This window comes from Ambystoma mexicanum, chromosome 2q (genome assembly GCF_040938575.1).
Source record: "Ambystoma mexicanum isolate Mex_15411 chromosome 2q, UKY_AmexF1_1, whole genome shotgun sequence".
In the NCBI taxonomy this organism is placed as follows: Eukaryota; Metazoa; Chordata; class Amphibia; order Caudata; family Ambystomatidae; genus Ambystoma; species Ambystoma mexicanum.
In genome coordinates, this window is record NC_090924.1 from 1,213,046,805 (window position 1) to 1,213,064,795 (window position 17,991).

General features: G+C 46.2%; 1 protein-coding gene across 3 annotated transcripts in view; it reads left to right on the forward strand.

Annotated features, from left to right (window-relative positions):
* Positions 1-17,991, forward strand: part of LRRC72 (leucine rich repeat containing 72) — a 486,094-nt gene that overhangs the window by 75,370 nt on the left and 392,733 nt on the right. For 2 of the 3 annotated variants that reach the window (XM_069648607.1, XM_069648605.1), the window contains exon 2: positions 4,626-4,702. In XM_069648607.1, coding sequence (XP_069504708.1) covers positions 4,626-4,702 — 77 coding nt within the window. Of the gene's footprint in view, positions 1-4,621; positions 4,703-17,991 lie in introns of all 3 variants that reach the window. The other variant, XM_069648606.1, reaches the window with a different exon arrangement.

Below are 17,991 nucleotides of genomic sequence, written 5' to 3' on the forward strand. Positions count from 1 at the left end.
TAGGGTGGCCATGAAGGGAGCATCTCGTATTAGGTGGGTGGGGGCCCAGGAAAGTTCTCTCATATACAACGGGGGGATCAGTGGCTGCAAGAGTGGCGTCTCAGATGTGGCATCATCTGCTAGCCACTTGGTGATAAAGCTGAGCTGTGCTGCCAGATAATATTTTTCAAAGTTTGGGAGTTGGATTCCCCCTTGGGTGTATGGTAATGTCAAGGTGGCGAGTGCTATCTTGCGTCTTCCCTTCTCCCACAGGAAATCTCTCAGTATTCTTTCCAATAGGCGGAAGAAATGCGCTTTGATGTGGAAATGTACATTTTGGAATCCATACAAGAATCTCAGAAGAACCATCATTTTAATTATTGAGGCCCTGCCCATCATGGATAGGGGAAGTTGCGCCCAGAAGGTCATGGATTTTCTTAAGGCAGGAAGAGCGGCTTTAGTGTTGTGCTCATGCATTTGCTCCGGGGAATGCATTATGTGTATCCCTAAATATTTGAACAAGGTTCTTTCCCATTGTATTCCCACCAAGGGAAGTTTTGTTACATCTTTTCCCTCAAGGCCTGCCAAAGGGAAGAGGCAGGATTTTGCCCTGCTGAATTTTATGCCTGAAACCTTTGCAAAATTGTCTAGGACGTCCAACATCGTGGGCACATTGTTGTGTGGGTCCCTGACGAATAATAGTACATCATCCGCATAGAGAGAGATAATGTGGTCAATACCGCCCAGCCGGATCCCAGCATCAAAGAATTGCTTTCGAAAATAGATGGCAATAGGTTCTAGTCCTAGTACGTAGAGCATGGGGGAGAGAGGACATCCCTGTCTGGTGCCTCTGCATATGTTCCAGACCTCTGATATATGTTTCCCGGTTTTTACTCTGGCCCTGGGTTTTGTGTATAGTATTTTGATCCACCTAATGAACCCCGGGCCGAAGCCAAACCCTTCTAGAACTGCCACTAGCCACTCCCAAAATATCGAATCAAACGCCTTGATGGCATCGCGGGACAGCAGTGCGTATGCTTCTGTGTGGGCCTCGGTTTGGGCGATGACATGCTGCACTCTGCGCAAGTTCATGGTTGTGTTCCGGGCTGGTATGAAGCCGCATTGATCTTCATGTACTACTTCCCCTATGATTCTGGCCAATCTGTTTGCTAACACTGTTGTAAAAATGTTCACATCATAGTTGAGCATTGCTGTCGGGCGGTAAGAGTCGCATTTATCGGGGGGTTTATTGGGCTTGATGATCGGGATCAGAAGGGTCTCCCTCATGCTGTCAGGTAATATCTCTCTCTCGTGTGCTTCCTGAAAAACCTCGTGTAGTAGGGGTGTTAGGGTGGACTCATAAGCTTTATAGAACTCAGTGGGTAGGCCATCGCTCCCAGGAGTCTTGCCTGTGGCTAGTGACTTAATTGCCTCCGTGATATCCTCAGTTGTAATATCTGCGTCTAGGGCTTCAGATAGTTCAGGGGACATCTTGGGGAGTCCTATCTCTTCCAGGGTGTCCATGATTTGCTCTAGGGGAACCTGGTCATTGTGAGAGTAGAGGTGTTCATAGAAGCTCTTAAAGGTGTCATTTATGGCTTGCTGTGTCTGCGCTACCCCTTCGTCTACAGTCTGTATCCCAGTGATTGTGTGTCTGGGGTGTTCTTTCTTGCAGAGCCAAGCCAGCATTCTGCCTGGTTTATCTGCTTCTGTATGTATTCTATTAGTTTTGGTGGCATAGTCAAATTTGGCGAGTCTATCCCATGCTAGAGCAGAGTTAGTTCTAAGTTCTTTGAGGTTGTCTTCCCTTTGTTCAGTGGCCACCGGGGTTTCTTCGAGTTGTTCAATCCGCTGCTCCCAGTGGTTAAGTTCACCCCTCAGTTGTTTTGTAATGCCCCCTGCCTTCGCTATGATTTCCCCTCTCATCACTACTTTTAGGGCGTCCCACATTGTGCTTAAATGGTCAACACTTCCAGTGTTTCTCTCAACAAAACTTTCTATAAATTTGTGTAGCTCTTCCCTGAATGCCGGGTCACCAAGGGCGTCAATCGGCATTCTCCACATTGGAATAGGAGGTTTGGGGCCAGCGTGATTCCATTCCACTAGGAGTGGCGAGTGGTCGGAAATGGTTCTGCCTAGGTGTTGGGCCTCTTCTATTTGTGACAGATGCTCATTACTTATGAAGACATAGTCTAGTCTCGTGTGGAGATCGTGTGGGGAGGAGAAATATGAGTACCCCCTGGCGTCAGGATGACACTCTCTCCAGGTGTCAGCCAGGTGCAACCTGTCGGTTAATAGGGAGAGGGCTGTCGTAGCCGCTGAGGGCACTTTTGGGTGCGGGAAGGACCTATCAAGTATCGGATCATGGACACAGTTGAAGTCTCCCCCCCCAGAAAAGGATACCGTGTCTGTATGGCGCAATTTTGGCGTACATGTTTAGGTGCGTTGGAATGTTGGTGTTGGGGAGGTAAGAATTTACTATGCAGATCTCTTCTTGTTCTAACCGGCCCCATAGTATCACAAACCTACCCTCTGGGTCTGTCTCGGACTTGATTAGATGGAATGGGAGTTGTGGGTGAATCCAAGTGTATACCCCTCTTGCGTATTCAGAGTACGAAGTTCCAACCCCCTGACCTCCCCAGTGTTCTCCCAGTTTCGCCAGGGAGACCGCCGTGCAGTGTGTCTCTTGCAGCAGTGCTATCTGCACTTTCTTTCTGTTCAGATAGGACTTGATTCTATTCCGGCCTAGGTAAGAGCCCAGGCCCCTTACATTTCAGGTCATTATTTTTATATTTGCTTTAGACGCCATAGCGGAGCGGTTGGGTTTCAATCGCCGTTGCCCGGCCTCTGCTTGTGTCCTTTACTCGTTCACCTTGTCCTGGCCTTCTCCCCCCCTGTCCTCCTGTCACGGCTTCAAGCTTTTCGTTAGTTGGAGATTTTTTAACTTGTGTAACTCCCATTGCGTTGAATGGGGAAAACTCAACAAAACTATTCAAACTGTCCCCAGCAGTTGCTTTTAACTTGCAGTGCTCCGGGGGTTCCTGAGCCTTCCAGGCCACTCCTGGCCTTCTGGATCAGGTAGTGTGTGAGCAAACTGCTTACACCTTTTCTGGTGGGGTGGGTTGCTTGACTGTCGCTCGTATGTTCCTCCGAGCTCTCGTCCGATGTAGCTTACTTTGCAGTAGAACTTCATAGTGATTCGTTTGCCTACTGTTCGTTTTTAATTCCCCCTTCGAGGGGACAGCCCGTTTCTTGCGCTCACTGGGAGGTGTGTGGTCAATTTCGGTCTGAGTTCGGTGGTTCTTCCCTGTCGTCGGCCAGGTTATTATGTTCGAGCCACATGTTGGCTGCGGCTGGGGTCTCTAGGAATGTTGCCTTTCCTTTATATAGTATCTTGAGATGTGACGGATAGAGCAGCATGTATTTCAGGTTGAGCTTCCTCAGCCGGGTTTTTATTGGAATGTAGGAGTTTCTAGCTCGTTGCACTGCAGGGGTATAGTCCAGGTATATAACTATTTTTCAAGATGCAAGACTTGTTAAGGTGAGCAGTCCTACATGCTAGGTGAAGGGTCTTCATGGAAAAGACATGCACAGTGCAATCTACTGTCTCGCCCTACTCAAGCAAGAAGCAGTGGTTTAAATATGGCAGAAAAGTGCGTCCGCAACATTATACTGTGGTAATATGTAAAGTGAGTCATAGCATGTTTCATTTCCCAAACCTTCCTCCACAGTCTGATGTGAGGGGTATCTAGCTGCCCATAAAAGCAGGGGTTGAGAGAGATGAAGCAAGGTGCAGAATATAACCTTGAGTAGTAGATGAAACCCCAATTTGAAGAAACAACATCGATTTGTTGTCATCTCCACCCCATTTCTATTCTTTGTAATGTGTCCCAAGAAGTTCCCATGGAAGGAAGTACTGCAAAATAAGAGAAATTAAATATTACTTTTGTGGTGATTCATGTGCTCTTCATTTGTAACTCTCTCCCCTTCAAAATCCTCACTACCATCCACTCGTTCATATGTTACTGTCCCCATGTTAGTGTTTGGCATAAGCCACAGTAAGAAATCGGGTTTACTTGCTTGCTCCAATTCCAGGAAAATCTTCACGGCCCATCTGTTTAGAAGTTCATTGTTTCATTCAGTTCTCTGAGGTCAGGTAGAGAACTGCTGTAGGGGGGGGGACATGGTCGCAGGTCTTATACATTCCAGTGATGTGCCAGCACTCGATGCCGAATTGACTTTCTACAGTGATATCATGTCAGAACAGTGTACAACTTGAACACCGGATGGCCATATGCAACAATAACCTTTTTAATTTAGATTATTCTGCAAATTCATTAAAGCATTCTAAAATTAAATCAAATGTTTCTGCGCCACAAAGAAAATTAAACAATGACAATGTTTTAGGTGATTCGTGTATACAAAATATAGTTCATAATACTTTTCAGCTTTGACATTTTACATGCATTTTTGTAAAGCTCATTTATTATGTGTGCATTTATTTGTATTCATTTATTTTATTGTTCATTTATAACCTGTGTTGCGCTGCATTGCCTTGCTTCCAAGACAAACACGTTATATATGTGTATATGTTACGTTTTCCCATGTATTTTTAACGTAACAATGAGTCTTTCTGTGTAAGTTAGCAGGCAATAGAAGACCAGCTACAGAAACGGGTCTACAAAAGGGCTACAGACGTCGAAGAATTATACCTTGCAAGAAAGTGAGTATGCGTTGAATTCAGTTCAAACTGCTGTGCATACTGAATAGTTTACATAATCGCTTACAAGCAGTCATTTCAACCATACCTAAACATCTACACACATTTTAGGCCTGTATTTAAATAGAATGAGGAGATTAATGATAATTTACAGAGGGCACTGCACCATGCAGAATGTTCACTAAGAAATAAAAGGGAAGATGATTTATTGATAGAATTGTGCAGCATGTAAGGTATTGTAAAATTAGGTACATGTCGAGATGTGGTCATGTTCCTACTCTGTTGTATTATGGAAGACTTGGGAATATGTCAACAGCTTGCTACTGACCTTGAAAGTCTTTATCATTCTCCTTGAAGCATGAAGTGTTCTTCAGGTTGTCTCATCTGAGTCTTTTCTACCTGCTGCAAGGCCAGGAGATGGTTCACCTGACAGGGAAGACCGAGTTTGTATGTGATCTTTTATTGTCCACTATCAAGGGCATGTAATCACACCTACTATTAGCCACTGGTGGCAAAGTACAGGAGCTCGCTATCCTCAAGCTATTGCTTGTGGCAGTCTAGAGGCAGAAAAACACAGGTGCGTTCAAGTAGGCTCTTCGCCTCTCCTCTCCTGTTTCACTTCCTTGCCAAAGTCTTTAAGTGCTTACATGGCATTGCTCCTCCCTATCTTTCCTCTCTTATTTCTCTCTACACTCCTTCCTGCACCTTGCGGTCGCAATCTCAATTTCACCTTACTGCCCCCACTCCTCCTTGTGCCTCTTCTCGTTTCCACTCTTTCTCTTTTCTCGCGCCTAAGCTTTGGAACTCTCTCCCTTTAATTATTCGCTCTACTCCCTTGCTGCATCTCTTCCGCACTCGTCTTAAACCTCATCTTCTCGCTACTCTTTAAACTAAATTTATACTTTTTCTTTCCTTGTTTTCCTTTGAATTACATATTACATTTTGTTTGTACCGCTATAATTGAATTGTACAGCACTTTGGCGAAAGCGCTTTAAAGCTTAAATAAATACACATAAATACAAACAAGATTCTGGTTCTCAGACCTTTTACAGAGAAGATGGACTTCCTTTATTAGTAGAAGGGTTTTTCCCTGCATAGTTATCTCTGAGCTTTGCATTCTTGTTCATTGAGCACTTGACACTCTGTCATCTGGGATTACCTAACTACAAACTGGAAATTGGACAAGCAACAAGAACATCTTCCATGAGGCTACTGTATTGCAGCAAATGCTTAGGATTTTGCATTTAAACCCTTAAGAGGGAATACAACTAACTTGTTTGGTCCGTATCTCATGTATCATTTACTCATCTGGTCAGGTATTCAGGTGGGCCCTTGCAAATGATACCGTTCATATATTTATGTGCTAAAGGCCATACAGAGGCCAAGCTGCCCGGCCTCCCAAAATTGAGACTTGGAAAATGGCAAAGCTGCACAGGGGCATTTACAAGTAATGCAAGTTCCTAAAATCTATCACACGGGTTGCATCCCTTCCAAGTGACCAGATACTGTGGTTGACTGCAACAATATCTAGTATTGCAAATCTGAGCTAACTCATATTTCAGGTCCTGATCACATAGGAAATGTGAAGGAGGTGGGTGATGTCCTGAGGATGGTAGAAAAGAATGCTTCGGTTAACACACATAGAAAACAGGGTAGACTCTTCTCCATGTATACCCCTCCCATGATACCCCTGCCCCTCTAGCTCCTCCTCCCCAATCCTTCCCCTCTTTCCCCATGATCATCTCCCTCCACCCCATTCTCACCCGTTTACCCCTTCTGTTTCCCTCCTCCTCCTCCTCCTCCTCCTACCTATCCCTCCCTCTTCCTCCCAGTTCTACTGCACTACTCTCCCTCTTCCTTTCTGACTAATTGCTCTACTTACTGTTTTGTTGGTCTGATTCATAATTGTAAATTGCTTCTACTGTTACTGTTATTATGTTAATTGTTATATGTATCCTGTTGTTAACATGTGCAGCGTTTTGGAGTAAAGCACTATATAAACTTAATAAATGCAAATACAGATACAAATACATGTAGGAGGGAGCTGCAAGTGATCAGTCACAGATTTGACCATGAGAATAATACAGAAGGGTTCAAAGTATCAAGGAGACAACTTGGACGGGGTTAGGTGTCTTGGAAGATATCGAGAAGACAGCCATAACAGCCCATTGGCGGCATAAAAGAGTGGGGAGTTCGTTTGGCAGTCAGCAAACTTCTTAGTTGTGGGATGGGCCTGATCCAGATTATCCACAGTCTCTTTTTGGATCTTCTGGAGATCTGTCAACCATCAATCCACAGAGGGTAACTGGTTAGTTTTGGATTGGAATGTGCAAAGCACATTCAGATGAAACCCATTCGTTCTTTAGAATGGGCTGAACTTAGCAGACATGTGCATGGTGTTATTATAGGAGAACTTTGCAAACAGAAACAAGGAAGCCCAGTTGTGTTGTGCCACCTACGAAAAGCTGCACAGATGCTGCTCAAACATTTGGTTTACGCTCTCAATGATTCCATTACTTTGAGGGTGATACCCCAATGAAGAGGCTTTTTTGTATCCTAATCCAGGGCTCTCCGGGACTTTAATGCATACTAAGTGCTAAGGTCCGAGATGATTGTTTCAGGAGGCCATCTAACCAGAAAATGTCTGTAAAGAATTCTTTGGACATTTTGGCATTAGTGGGTATTTTTTGGATTGTGGAAACATTAGCCATTCTGGTAAACAGATAATCTGTGACCATGATAGTAGTACCTCCTCTGATATTGATTTTGATATTTTATTTATATCACGCTCGTACACAAGTGTTTCAGAGCACGACCAGACAGGGAGGGGAAAGAACGGTCTTACTAGGCCCAGTGACATTGAGAACGCGCAAGTGCATCGGAGGGGGGGAGAAGTGGAAAGTGTGGAGCAAGGAGAAAAACAAAATAAGTAATAAATAATAATAATAGATAAAAATAAAGAAAACAAACATTGGTAGTGCAGCCAGCAAGTGGCAAGTGCTGGGTTTAAGGCAGCAAACAGGGTATGTCTGATAAGTGCAGGAAGAAGAGGGGGCTGTAGGGGTACAGATACAGACCCCAGTGCAAGGGGTGGCCCTGAGGCATGCAGGAGGGTGGCAGGGTGAGCAGATACCTTGGCATGGAAGACCGAGGGTAGGTCAGGTGCACAGAGCCAAGAAAGAACAGATTAGTAGGGGAGACAGGGGGGGGGGTGAAGGCAGAAGCAAAGAGGAAGGTCTTGAGAAGCTTCCGGAACCACAGATGGTTCTCCTCATGTTTCAAGGTGGCAGGGAGGCTGTTCCAGAGAGAAGCCCCAGCCGAAGACATAGATCTACCCTCCCGCTCGTGCCTTTGAAAAATGACTGACCATGAGGGAGTTAGAGGTAGAGGAGCGAAGGGCTCGAGAGGGGAGGTATTTGCGGAGGGATAGCTGAAGGTATTTTCGACCATGGCCCCAGAAAGCCTTGTGGATAATGCAGAGGGTTTTGAATTTAATCCTTGAATCCACTGGGAGCCAATGGAGAGATTGCAGTGCTGGAGAGATACGATCCCAGGGCTTGAGGCCGAGGACAAGTCTTGCAGTCCTGTTCTGGATAAGTTGCAGAGGGCGGAGAGTAGAGGCAGGTAGATTTAGAAAGAGGCTGTTACAATAGTCCAACCTAGAGAGAACCAGAGCTTGAGAGACAGAGAGCTTCTCGGGGAAGGAGAGGAAAGGCAGAGTACCTCCGAGGAGGTGAAGTAGGAAGTTTGACTTTTTAGAGACATCAGAGATGTGGGCGAAGAAGTAAAATGTGGAGTCAAAGATGACCCAGAGGTTCTTGGTCTCGCTGGTGGGGGTAGGTGTGCCTATGAGGAGGATCGCCGTCTGCTGGTATTCAGAAAAAGATTGTTGGCGGCACACCAATCACGAATGGCAGTTAGGCGATGAGAGAAGGAGAGGAGATGGCCGAGGGCAGCCTGGAAATGAGTTGAGTGTCGTCAGCATAGCACTGGAAGTTGGAGCAGAAAATGGGTTGCCAGGTATTGGTTAAAAAGCCAGGGCGAGAGGTTAGACCCTTGGGGAACACCACAGGTAGAGAGGGAGATAGCCGTGGAGACAGCCAACAGAATCAGAATGAAAGTTAAGCTGAGAGATGGTCAGCTTTTCAAGGAGTTTGCTCAGAAAAGGAGTAATGGAAATTGGGCAATAGTTAGCTGGACAAGCAGGATCAGCAGTGGGTTTCTTGAGAAGAGGCTGCACAAGGGAGTGCTTCAGAGGGGAGGGGAAGGATCCTTAGGCAAAGGAGTGGTTGCAGGAATCGGCATGGGCCGGAGATAGTGCATCAATGTGGTCCTTGATGGTTTTAGAGGAACAGGGATGAACCTGTTTTGACGAGGCTTTCATAGATAGGACTTGTCTAGCGACCTCATCAGGTGAGAAAAGCGGAAAGGATGAGAAAGAGGGTGGTGGTAGGTGGTTGAAGGAGGTCTAGCATGCACAGACAAGAGGGGAGAGGAGTGGGAGGAGAGGAGAGGGTGGACAGGATATCCTTGGTTTCCGACATAAGGTGAGAGGCAAGGGCATTGCAAAGAGCCTGGGAGGCAACAGGAGGGGAAGAGACTGCAGTAGGGTTGGCCAACTCCTTGCAGATTTTAAAAAGTTTGGCCGGGTTGTTAGATGCCGCAGAGACGCAGACTTCAATGTGGACTCTCTTCTTGGTGAGGACAGCAAGTCAGTATTGCCTTTGGAGCAGGCAACAGGTCAGTTTGTCAGAGGATGAGCAAGAAGCCCTCCATTTCCTCTCAGGAATTTCCTGAACAAAGACTCTGCTGCCACTGACCATTTATAGTAATGTACCCCATTGACTGCAAGGTTAAATGGATGTAAACTAGATCGTGTATAGTCATAATTTTACACACTGTTTTTATAATTAGAGTGGAAATTAAATTATAAGTATAAAAATGATCTGCCTCTGCATGATTATGCACTCAGGACAGGAAGTCTGAAAAATACAATTGTGCAATACTGGTTTGCTTTCACTGGAAAAAAGCATAATTTGTTAGAAAATTGTAACGCTCACCTGATTCTCGCAGAGGCGCCGGTCTTGACTGGGCGACTACCGTATCTCCAAAGGTGATGTGTAGCACCCGGTTGGCTCTTGGGCTGGACCTCTGTGCACTGTATGCCTGACGTGTAGAGTAAGATGTCTGCAGATAGAAAATATGGGGTTAATGAACTGGGGTTATTGGGGTGTCCCTATCTCTTTCCTCTTCTCCTCTCCTGTAGACCCCCAAAGGTTAACGCTCTCACCTTAGGTAAGTGAATGCCGAGCTCTCCATCTGCCTCGGGGCAGGGTGCTGTAACCAGTTTGTTCACTGGATAGGTAGCGCAGGCCTCTTGACTTCAGAGGACTGCTGTCCGTCGTTTACTGCACGAACGGTAAGTTTTGAGTCATTCAAATGTCTTTAAAGTCTTTAGTAATGATGTCTCTTGTTTTGCAGGGTTCCGACGATGGCGGATGACGGGCTGAAGTGAGTTGAAGATGGAGCCCGTGTGATGAATAGAAGCGCCTGGAAGCACGTAAGTAAGCGCTTGTTGCCTGCTTCACGATGCGCTCTAACTGTCTTTTTATTTTGCAGGTACGAGTTCGGAGCGGCTGCAGGGTGCCGGAATACCCACTGGATTAGATGTGGAAAGGAGTAATGGCACGTGAGTATTAAAGTTCCCCAATGTCTTTAAACGCACCTTGTTTTGTCTTTCAGATGCGGGATGCAGCGCCGAAGGCCTCCGGAGCGTGCGAAGAGTTGGTAAGCTTTTGTCTTTCAGATGCCGGAATGCAGTGTGAAGACCTCCGGAGCGCACGAAGAGTAGGTAAGCCTTTGCCTTTCAGATGCCGGAATGCTAACCTGTTCTTTCTTGTCTTTATAGGTGTTGCTGAAGAGTGGATTCAGGATGGTAAGCCTTTGCCTTTCAGATGCCGGAATGCTAACCTGTTCTTTCTTGTCTTTATAGGTGTTGCTGAAGACTGGATTCAGGATGGTAAGCCTTTTTCCTTAGGCCCAGGACCGGATGCAGAAGACACGATGAGCGTTCTGCTGCAGAGGTTGCAGAATAACGCAAAGCAAGATTCATCCACCGGGTGTGGTTTAAATAGCCTCCTGTAGTGATTCGGTGTCTCCTTCCACAGCCACGCCTAGGTAAGAAAAGAGTTCCTGCTTTCCAGAAGAGTTCCAGTGTTCTGAATCTAGGGAGTGGCTCCAGCCCCACCCAACAGGAAAAGTAGTTCCAAACAGAAGGGGATCAGAGGCTCAACTGGCAAGCAAGTAAGCAGCATGGTCTGCTGCAGGTAAGTCCACCCAAGCATTATGAGCCCAGCGCTTCCAGCGCTGGGACTGGGCATATTTATGAGCCTGGTGCCACTGGCGCCAGGACTGGGTCCAAAAGGTCCCAATTGGGACTGGTTGGCACTCGGAACCTGGGTTATGGATCTGCTTCCAAGGGAGTTGGGAAAACCCTGACCTTTTGGAAGCAGAGATCATGACAGTACCCCCCCTCAAGGCCCCTCCCAAACCGGGCTTCTGCGGGGGTTTTGGCTTGTCAGGAAATGTTCGGTGAAATCTTTTGATTAGGCGAGGAGCGTGGACATATTCAGCAGGTTCCCAGGATCTCTCTTGGGGGCCGTAGCCTTTCCAGTCAATTAGGTAGAATAGTTTAGATTTGGAGATCTTGGAGTCCAGAATGCTTTTAACTTCAAACTCGAGTTCTCCATCAACTAGGATAGGTTTTGGAGATTTGGTTAGTCGGGTTTGAGGTTGCACGGGTTTTAATAGAGAGACGTGGAAGACCGGATGTATCTTCATGTGCGGGGGCAAGTCCAACTTGACCGCTACTGGGTTTACTATGGTAGTGATGGAATAGGGACCAAGGTATCTTGGGTTGAATGTGCGTGGCCCTTTTAGAGATAGATATTTGGTGGATAACCAGACTTGATCCCCTACTTGATAGTGAGGGGCTTCCTTCCGATGTTGATCTGCTCCTTTCTTGTATTGTTCTTTAGCCCTTTGAAGGTGAGAAACAGCTTCCTTAAAGGCTTGGGTGATTGTAGAATGCAGGTAGTCTACTGCTGGTGTTTCAAGATCTTGGAGGGGATCCAACTCCGAGGTTCGAGGGTGACTGCCGTACAAAAGAAAAAACGGGGTTTTCCCAGTTCCCGAATGGACAGAGTTATTGTAGGCATATTCGGCTATCCAAAGGATATCTTTCCAAGTTTTTTCAGTTTGTTGCAGCATGCAGCGTAAATACTGTTCCAGAGTTTGATTGGTCCTCTCGGTTTGTCCGTCGGTCTGAGGGTGGTGACTGGTCGATAGTCTCACATCAATTTGAGCCGACCGACAGCAACTTCGCCAAAAATGAGAAATAAATTGACTACCTCGATCCGAAATTAGAACCGAAGGAAAACCGTGCAGTCGGACAATGTTTTCGAGAAATTCTCGGGCCAGAGTTGCTGCTGTTGGCAAGCCTTTGAGCGGAATGAAATGCGCCATCTTGGAGAATAAGTCCACGATTACTAGAATCGTATTGTATCCGGAGCATGGAGGTAGATCGGTGATGAAGTCCATAGAAAGCGTATGCCAAGGGCGAGGTGGGATGTCAATAGGGCGTAAGAGGCCTGCTGGTCTTTCCTTTTGACTCTTGTTTTGGGCGCATACTCCACAGGACATTATAAAGTCTCTGATATCTTTCTTCCAAGACGGCCACCAGAAGTAGCGCTTGATCTTTTCTGAGGTCTTGGCCATACCGGGATGACCTTCCATTAAAGAGTCGTGATAACAAGAGATTACTTTTTTCTGTAAATCTGTGCTGGGTAGGTATAATCGTTCTTGGAAATACAATAAGTTGTCCTTTACTGCAAAGTCCTTTCCCTGCAGATGCCAATTCTGTATGTCTGCTGGAGTTACAAGTTGCCTGGCTTTATCCTTAACTTCCTCTATGGATTCGGTGGCGATTACACCCAGAATTCTTTGTTCGGGAATGATTGGTACAGGTTTGGGGTTGATCAAGTGTTCTTCCACTCCCATCCGAGAAAGGGCATCAGCTTTACCGTTCTTTTGTACCAGGTCGATAGGTAATTATGAAGTCAAACTCAGCAAAGAATAATGCCCAACGGAGTTGTCTAGAGGATTGGGCTTTTGCGGTTTTCAAATATTGCAGGTTTCGGTGATCCGTAATCACAGTAACGGTGTGTCGGGCCCCCAGCAGGTAATGCCGCCAAGCCTCAAAGGCAGACTTGATAGCCAGAAGTTCCTTGTCAGTAATCGTGTAATTGATTTCAGGAGGCGAGAATTTGCGGGACCAAAATGCCACGGGATGCAACTGATTGGTTACCGGGTCCTTTTGTGATAGAACTGCCCCCATGGCAAGGCTTGAAGCATCAGTTTCCACGATGTAGGGGAGTTCGGGGCGAGGGTGTTTTAAGATTGGTGCAGAGATAAATTTAGTCTTCAAATCCTGGAAAGCTTGTTCCGCCTCGGTAGACCATTCAAAACGTTTGTTTTTCTTTAACAAGGCAGTGATGGGCTTGACTATTCGAGAGAATTCGGGGATAAACCTGCGGTAAAAGTTAGCGAAGCCTAACATGCTTTGCACACCTTTTACGGAGGATGGTGATGGCCATTTGAGAACTGCATCGACCTTCTTCGAATCCATACGCACTCCGCCAGGTGATAATATGAATCCCAAGAATTCAACTTCAGTCACGTTGAAAACACATTTTTCCAACTTAGCGAAAAGTTTGTGTTGACGCAATCTTTCGAGGACCATTTTCACGTGTTTCCGATGTTCAGATTCCGATGAAGAATAAACGAGGATGTCGTCAATGTAAACAACAACACATACATCTATGAGCTCTCTGAGGACATCGTTCATAAAATATTGAAAGGCGGCCGGGGCATTGCAAAGTCCGAAGGGCATGACCCGATATTCAAATAGCCCATACTTGGTGCGGAAGGCCGTCTTCCATTCATCGCCCTCTTTTACTCGTACCAAGTGGTAAGCTCCTCTAAGATCCAGCTTTGTATATATGCATGCTTTTCTGACTTGGTCCAGGAGTTCAGGGATCAAAGGTAACGGATATCTATTCTTAACGGTGATCTGGTTCAGGGAGCGATAATCGATACAAGTTCTAAGGTCTCCTTCCTTTTTTGGAACGAAGAACAAAGCTGAAGAAGCAGGGGACTTGGAAGGACGAATAAACCCATTTGCCAGGTATTGATCCAGGTATTGTCGAAGGTGAAGGTTCTCAGGCTCGGTGAGGGCATAAATTCTACTACAAGGAGGAGTAGATCCAGGTATCAGGTCTATCTGGCAGTCATAAGACCTATGAGGAGGTAGAGAGTTAGCCTGATCCTTCCGGAAAACATCTTGGTATTCTAGGTATTCGGGAGGTAACTGGGGAGTCTCTGAAGAAATTGCGGCCAGTGCAACACCAGGTGGAGGGTGACAAGTAGAGACACATTCTGGAAACTGGACCGTTCTTGCTCGCCAATCGATCAGAGGATTGTGTTTCTCTAACCAAGGTATTCCTAGAATAATCTGAAACTGAGGGGCCTTGATCACATCGAACACGATCTTCTCATGGTGTCCATCTTGACTTACTAGCGTCACCTCTTGAGTGGTATGCGTTACTGGCCCGGAGGCTATCTCCGTACCATCCACCGTAGTAATGACGTCCTTTACAGCCTTGGGACAAAGAGTTAGATTCATCCTCAAAACCATTTCATGATCCACATAATTGCCGATGGCACCGCTGTCGACGTAAGCTTCAATTGCATGTAATCGATCCGGATTATCAGGGCTAATGAGGACCATAGGTATCACGAAATGCGAGGTCACGGAACTGGTTTTCACGCTCGGCAAGAGGACCTCTATTCTTGTCGGGCGAGGTCGTTTCCCTGCTCAGAGTTTGTAACTTTGGTAACTGCAGCTCCTACTGCCTTCTTGGCAGGTTTCACCGGACAGTCTCGAAGAAAGTGCCCTGAGTTTCCGCAATATAGGCATAATTGCAACTGTTTCCTCCTTTCCCGCTCCCTTTGTGTTAGAGGACCTTTCAGACCCCCTATTTGCATGGGTTCCCCGGAGTCTACTCCTTTGGAAGGAGTTGGCGGTTTGGAAAATACTCGAGCATCAAACTTGGAACGATCGGCCTTCCTGTTCTGCAGCCTGTGATCTATTTGAACGACCAAGTCTATATAATCCGAACAGTCTTGTGGGGGATTCACTACTTGGGCTAAAACGTCTTTGAGCTCTCCACGTAGACCTCTATAAAACAGCGTAATCCTTTTGTCCTCAGGCCATTGAGTTTCCACTATTAGTCTATTGAAAGATGCAATATAAGCCAAAAGGTCTTGATTACCCTGTCGCAACGAAAGAAGTTCATTGTCCAAGGCCTGCCCCTGTGAATGTCTTGCGAACAGTTTTTCCATTCTAAGCTGAAAGGCTTGAAAATCATGGAGAACCGGATCATCTTGATTAACTAGAGGGATCGACCAGTCTGCCGCATTGCCACTAAGGTACGAAAGTACAAAAGCTACTTTTGCTTGATCAGTTGGAAAGGCTGCTGGCCGGCATAAGAAGTTCAACCGGCACTGATTGATAAATACTGCAAACCTCTTTGGGTCACCAGAAAATCGTTCGGGCGGAGCCAGAGGTACATTCCCAGGTAGGTTGATCTGCACTGGATTCATAGAGGATGTTGAAGGAAGATTTGCCCCTGATGCGGGTAACGGGGTCTGTCCGGCTTGTGACTGTAGCACTTGTCTAGCAAGATTGTCTGTTCTCTCCTTGGAAATAATTAGTTCCCTTCTTAGAGCATTCGTTTCCTGACGAGCTGCATGCACTTCTGCCCTTAGTTCCCCAAGTAACCGGGCTAGGGGGTCAGTATCCGAGGTTTCCATAGCGCCTGGGCGAGAGTTTTGCGGTAGGCTTTGCGTTCTGTAACGCTCACCTGATTCTCGCAGAGGCGCCGGTCTTGACTGGGCGACTACCGTATCTCCAAAGGTGATGTGTAGCACCCGGTTGGCTCTTGGGCTGGACCTCTGTGCACTGTATGCCTGACGTGTAGAGTAAGATGTCTGCAGATAGAAAATATGGGGTTAATGAACTGGGGTTATTGGGGTGTCCCTATCTCTTTCCTCTTCTCCTCTCCTGTAGACCCCCAAAGGTTAACGCTCTCACCTTAGGTAAGTGAATGCCGAGCTCTCCATCTGCCTCGGGGCAGGGTGCTGTAACCAGTTTGTTCACTGGATAGGTAGCGCAGGCCTCTTGACTTCAGAGGACTGCTGTCCGTCGTTTACTGCACGAACGGTAAGTTTTGAGTCATTCAAATGTCTTTAAAGTCTTTAGTAATGATGTCTCTTGTTTTGCAGGGTTCCGACGATGGCGGATGACGGGCTGAAGTGAGTTGAAGATGGAGCCCGTGTGATGAATAGAAGCGCCTGGAAGCACGTAAGTAAGCGCTTGTTGCCTGCTTCACGATGCGCTCTAACTGTCTTTTTATTTTGCAGGTACGAGTTCGGAGCGGCTGCAGGGTGCCGGAATACCCACTGGATTAGATGTGGAAAGGAGTAATGGCACGTGAGTATTAAAGTTCCCCAATGTCTTTAAACGCACCTTGTTTTGTCTTTCAGATGCGGGATGCAGCGCCGAAGGCCTCCGGAGCGTGCGAAGAGTTGGTAAGCTTTTGTCTTTCAGATGCCGGAATGCAGTGTGAAGACCTCCGGAGCGCACGAAGAGTAGGCAAGCCTTTGCCTTTCAGATGCCGGAATGCTAACCTGTTCTTTCTTGTCTTTATAGGTGTTGCTGAAGACTGGATTCAGGATGGTAAGCCTTTGCCTTTCAGATGCCGGAATGCTAACCTGTTCTTTCTTGTCTTTATAGGTGTTGCTGAAGACTGGATTCAGGATGGTAAGCCTTTTTCCTTAGGCCCAGGACCGGATGCAGAAGACACGAGGAGCGTTCTGCTGCAGAGGTTGCAGAATAACGCAAAGCAAGATTCATCCACCGGGTGTGGTTTAAATAGCCTCCTGTAGTGATTCGGTGTCTCCTTCCACAGCCACGCCTAGGTAAGAAAAGAGTTCCTGCTTTCCAGAAGAGTTCCAGTGTTCTGAATCTAGGGAGTGGCTCCAGCCCCACCCAACAGGAAAAGTAGTTCCAAACAGAAGGGGATCAGAGGCTCAACTGGCAAGCAAGTAAGCAGCATGGACTGCTGCAGGTAAGTCCACCCAAGCATTATGAGCCCAGCGCTTCCAGCGCTGGGACTGGGCATATTTATGAGCCTGGTGCCACTGGCGCCAGGACTGGGTCCAAAAGGTCCCAATTGGGACTGGTTGGCACTCGGAACCTGAGTTATGGATCTGCTTCCAAGGGAGTTGGGAAAACCCTGACCTTTTGGAAGCAGAGATCATGACAAAAATATTAATTCTCAATTGCAGCTTAGTTATCCATTTTATTAATTTTACAATCCTAAAATGCTAGTAAAATAAATATGCACAGTGCTTCTGTTTGCTCCATGAGCAGCAACACAGCAGAAGCTGAATGGGAAAAAATATTTCTTTTATCACAGTGTGAAGTTTCTTTCTTTTGAAAGGCTTCAGAGAAATACATTCTGTTTCAAAGGGTGCTTTTTCATGGCTTGTCATTACATCCATGTAGATAAAAATCAAAAGAAGCCTTCTGGTGTCTGTCAAGTAACCTGACCTTTACACTGCCCTCTGCCCTAAACTTGTGTGCAAATGTAGACAGAAAAATAAGCTGTAGTATTTACATGATTTTCATGCGTAAAAAGGCCTGGTACGCACCTTATCTGGAGGCCTGAGTGTAACTTTATGTGCAGTTTAAAGATGCTACTCTGTTCGTCAAAGTAAAATGTTTTGAAGAATTATGCTATTGTTAGGACCCATCTGCCATCTGTCTTGCTAAGTGGCAGCGTTACAATTAGAATGCTTCTGTTATTCAGACCTCAATGTATATACAGAATGTATTATGGAAATGGATGCTTGTGTGTGAGATAAATGCACGCAGGTTCATTTCATTTTTTTTGACAAACTTTGATTGTGTAACATTGTGGTGACTTCCCATGTATAAAGCCGGGGATAACCTTTCCATTGATTTTATTTTAATAAAAACAAAATATTGATTCTGAAACTAGCCTGTTTCTTATAACCAGAATTATGAGGAGGGGCTATATGTCAGAGGGTATTATATTAGCGCTGTGCACATGATGTAGTAACCATGCGTTTGCAAAAATATATCTTGC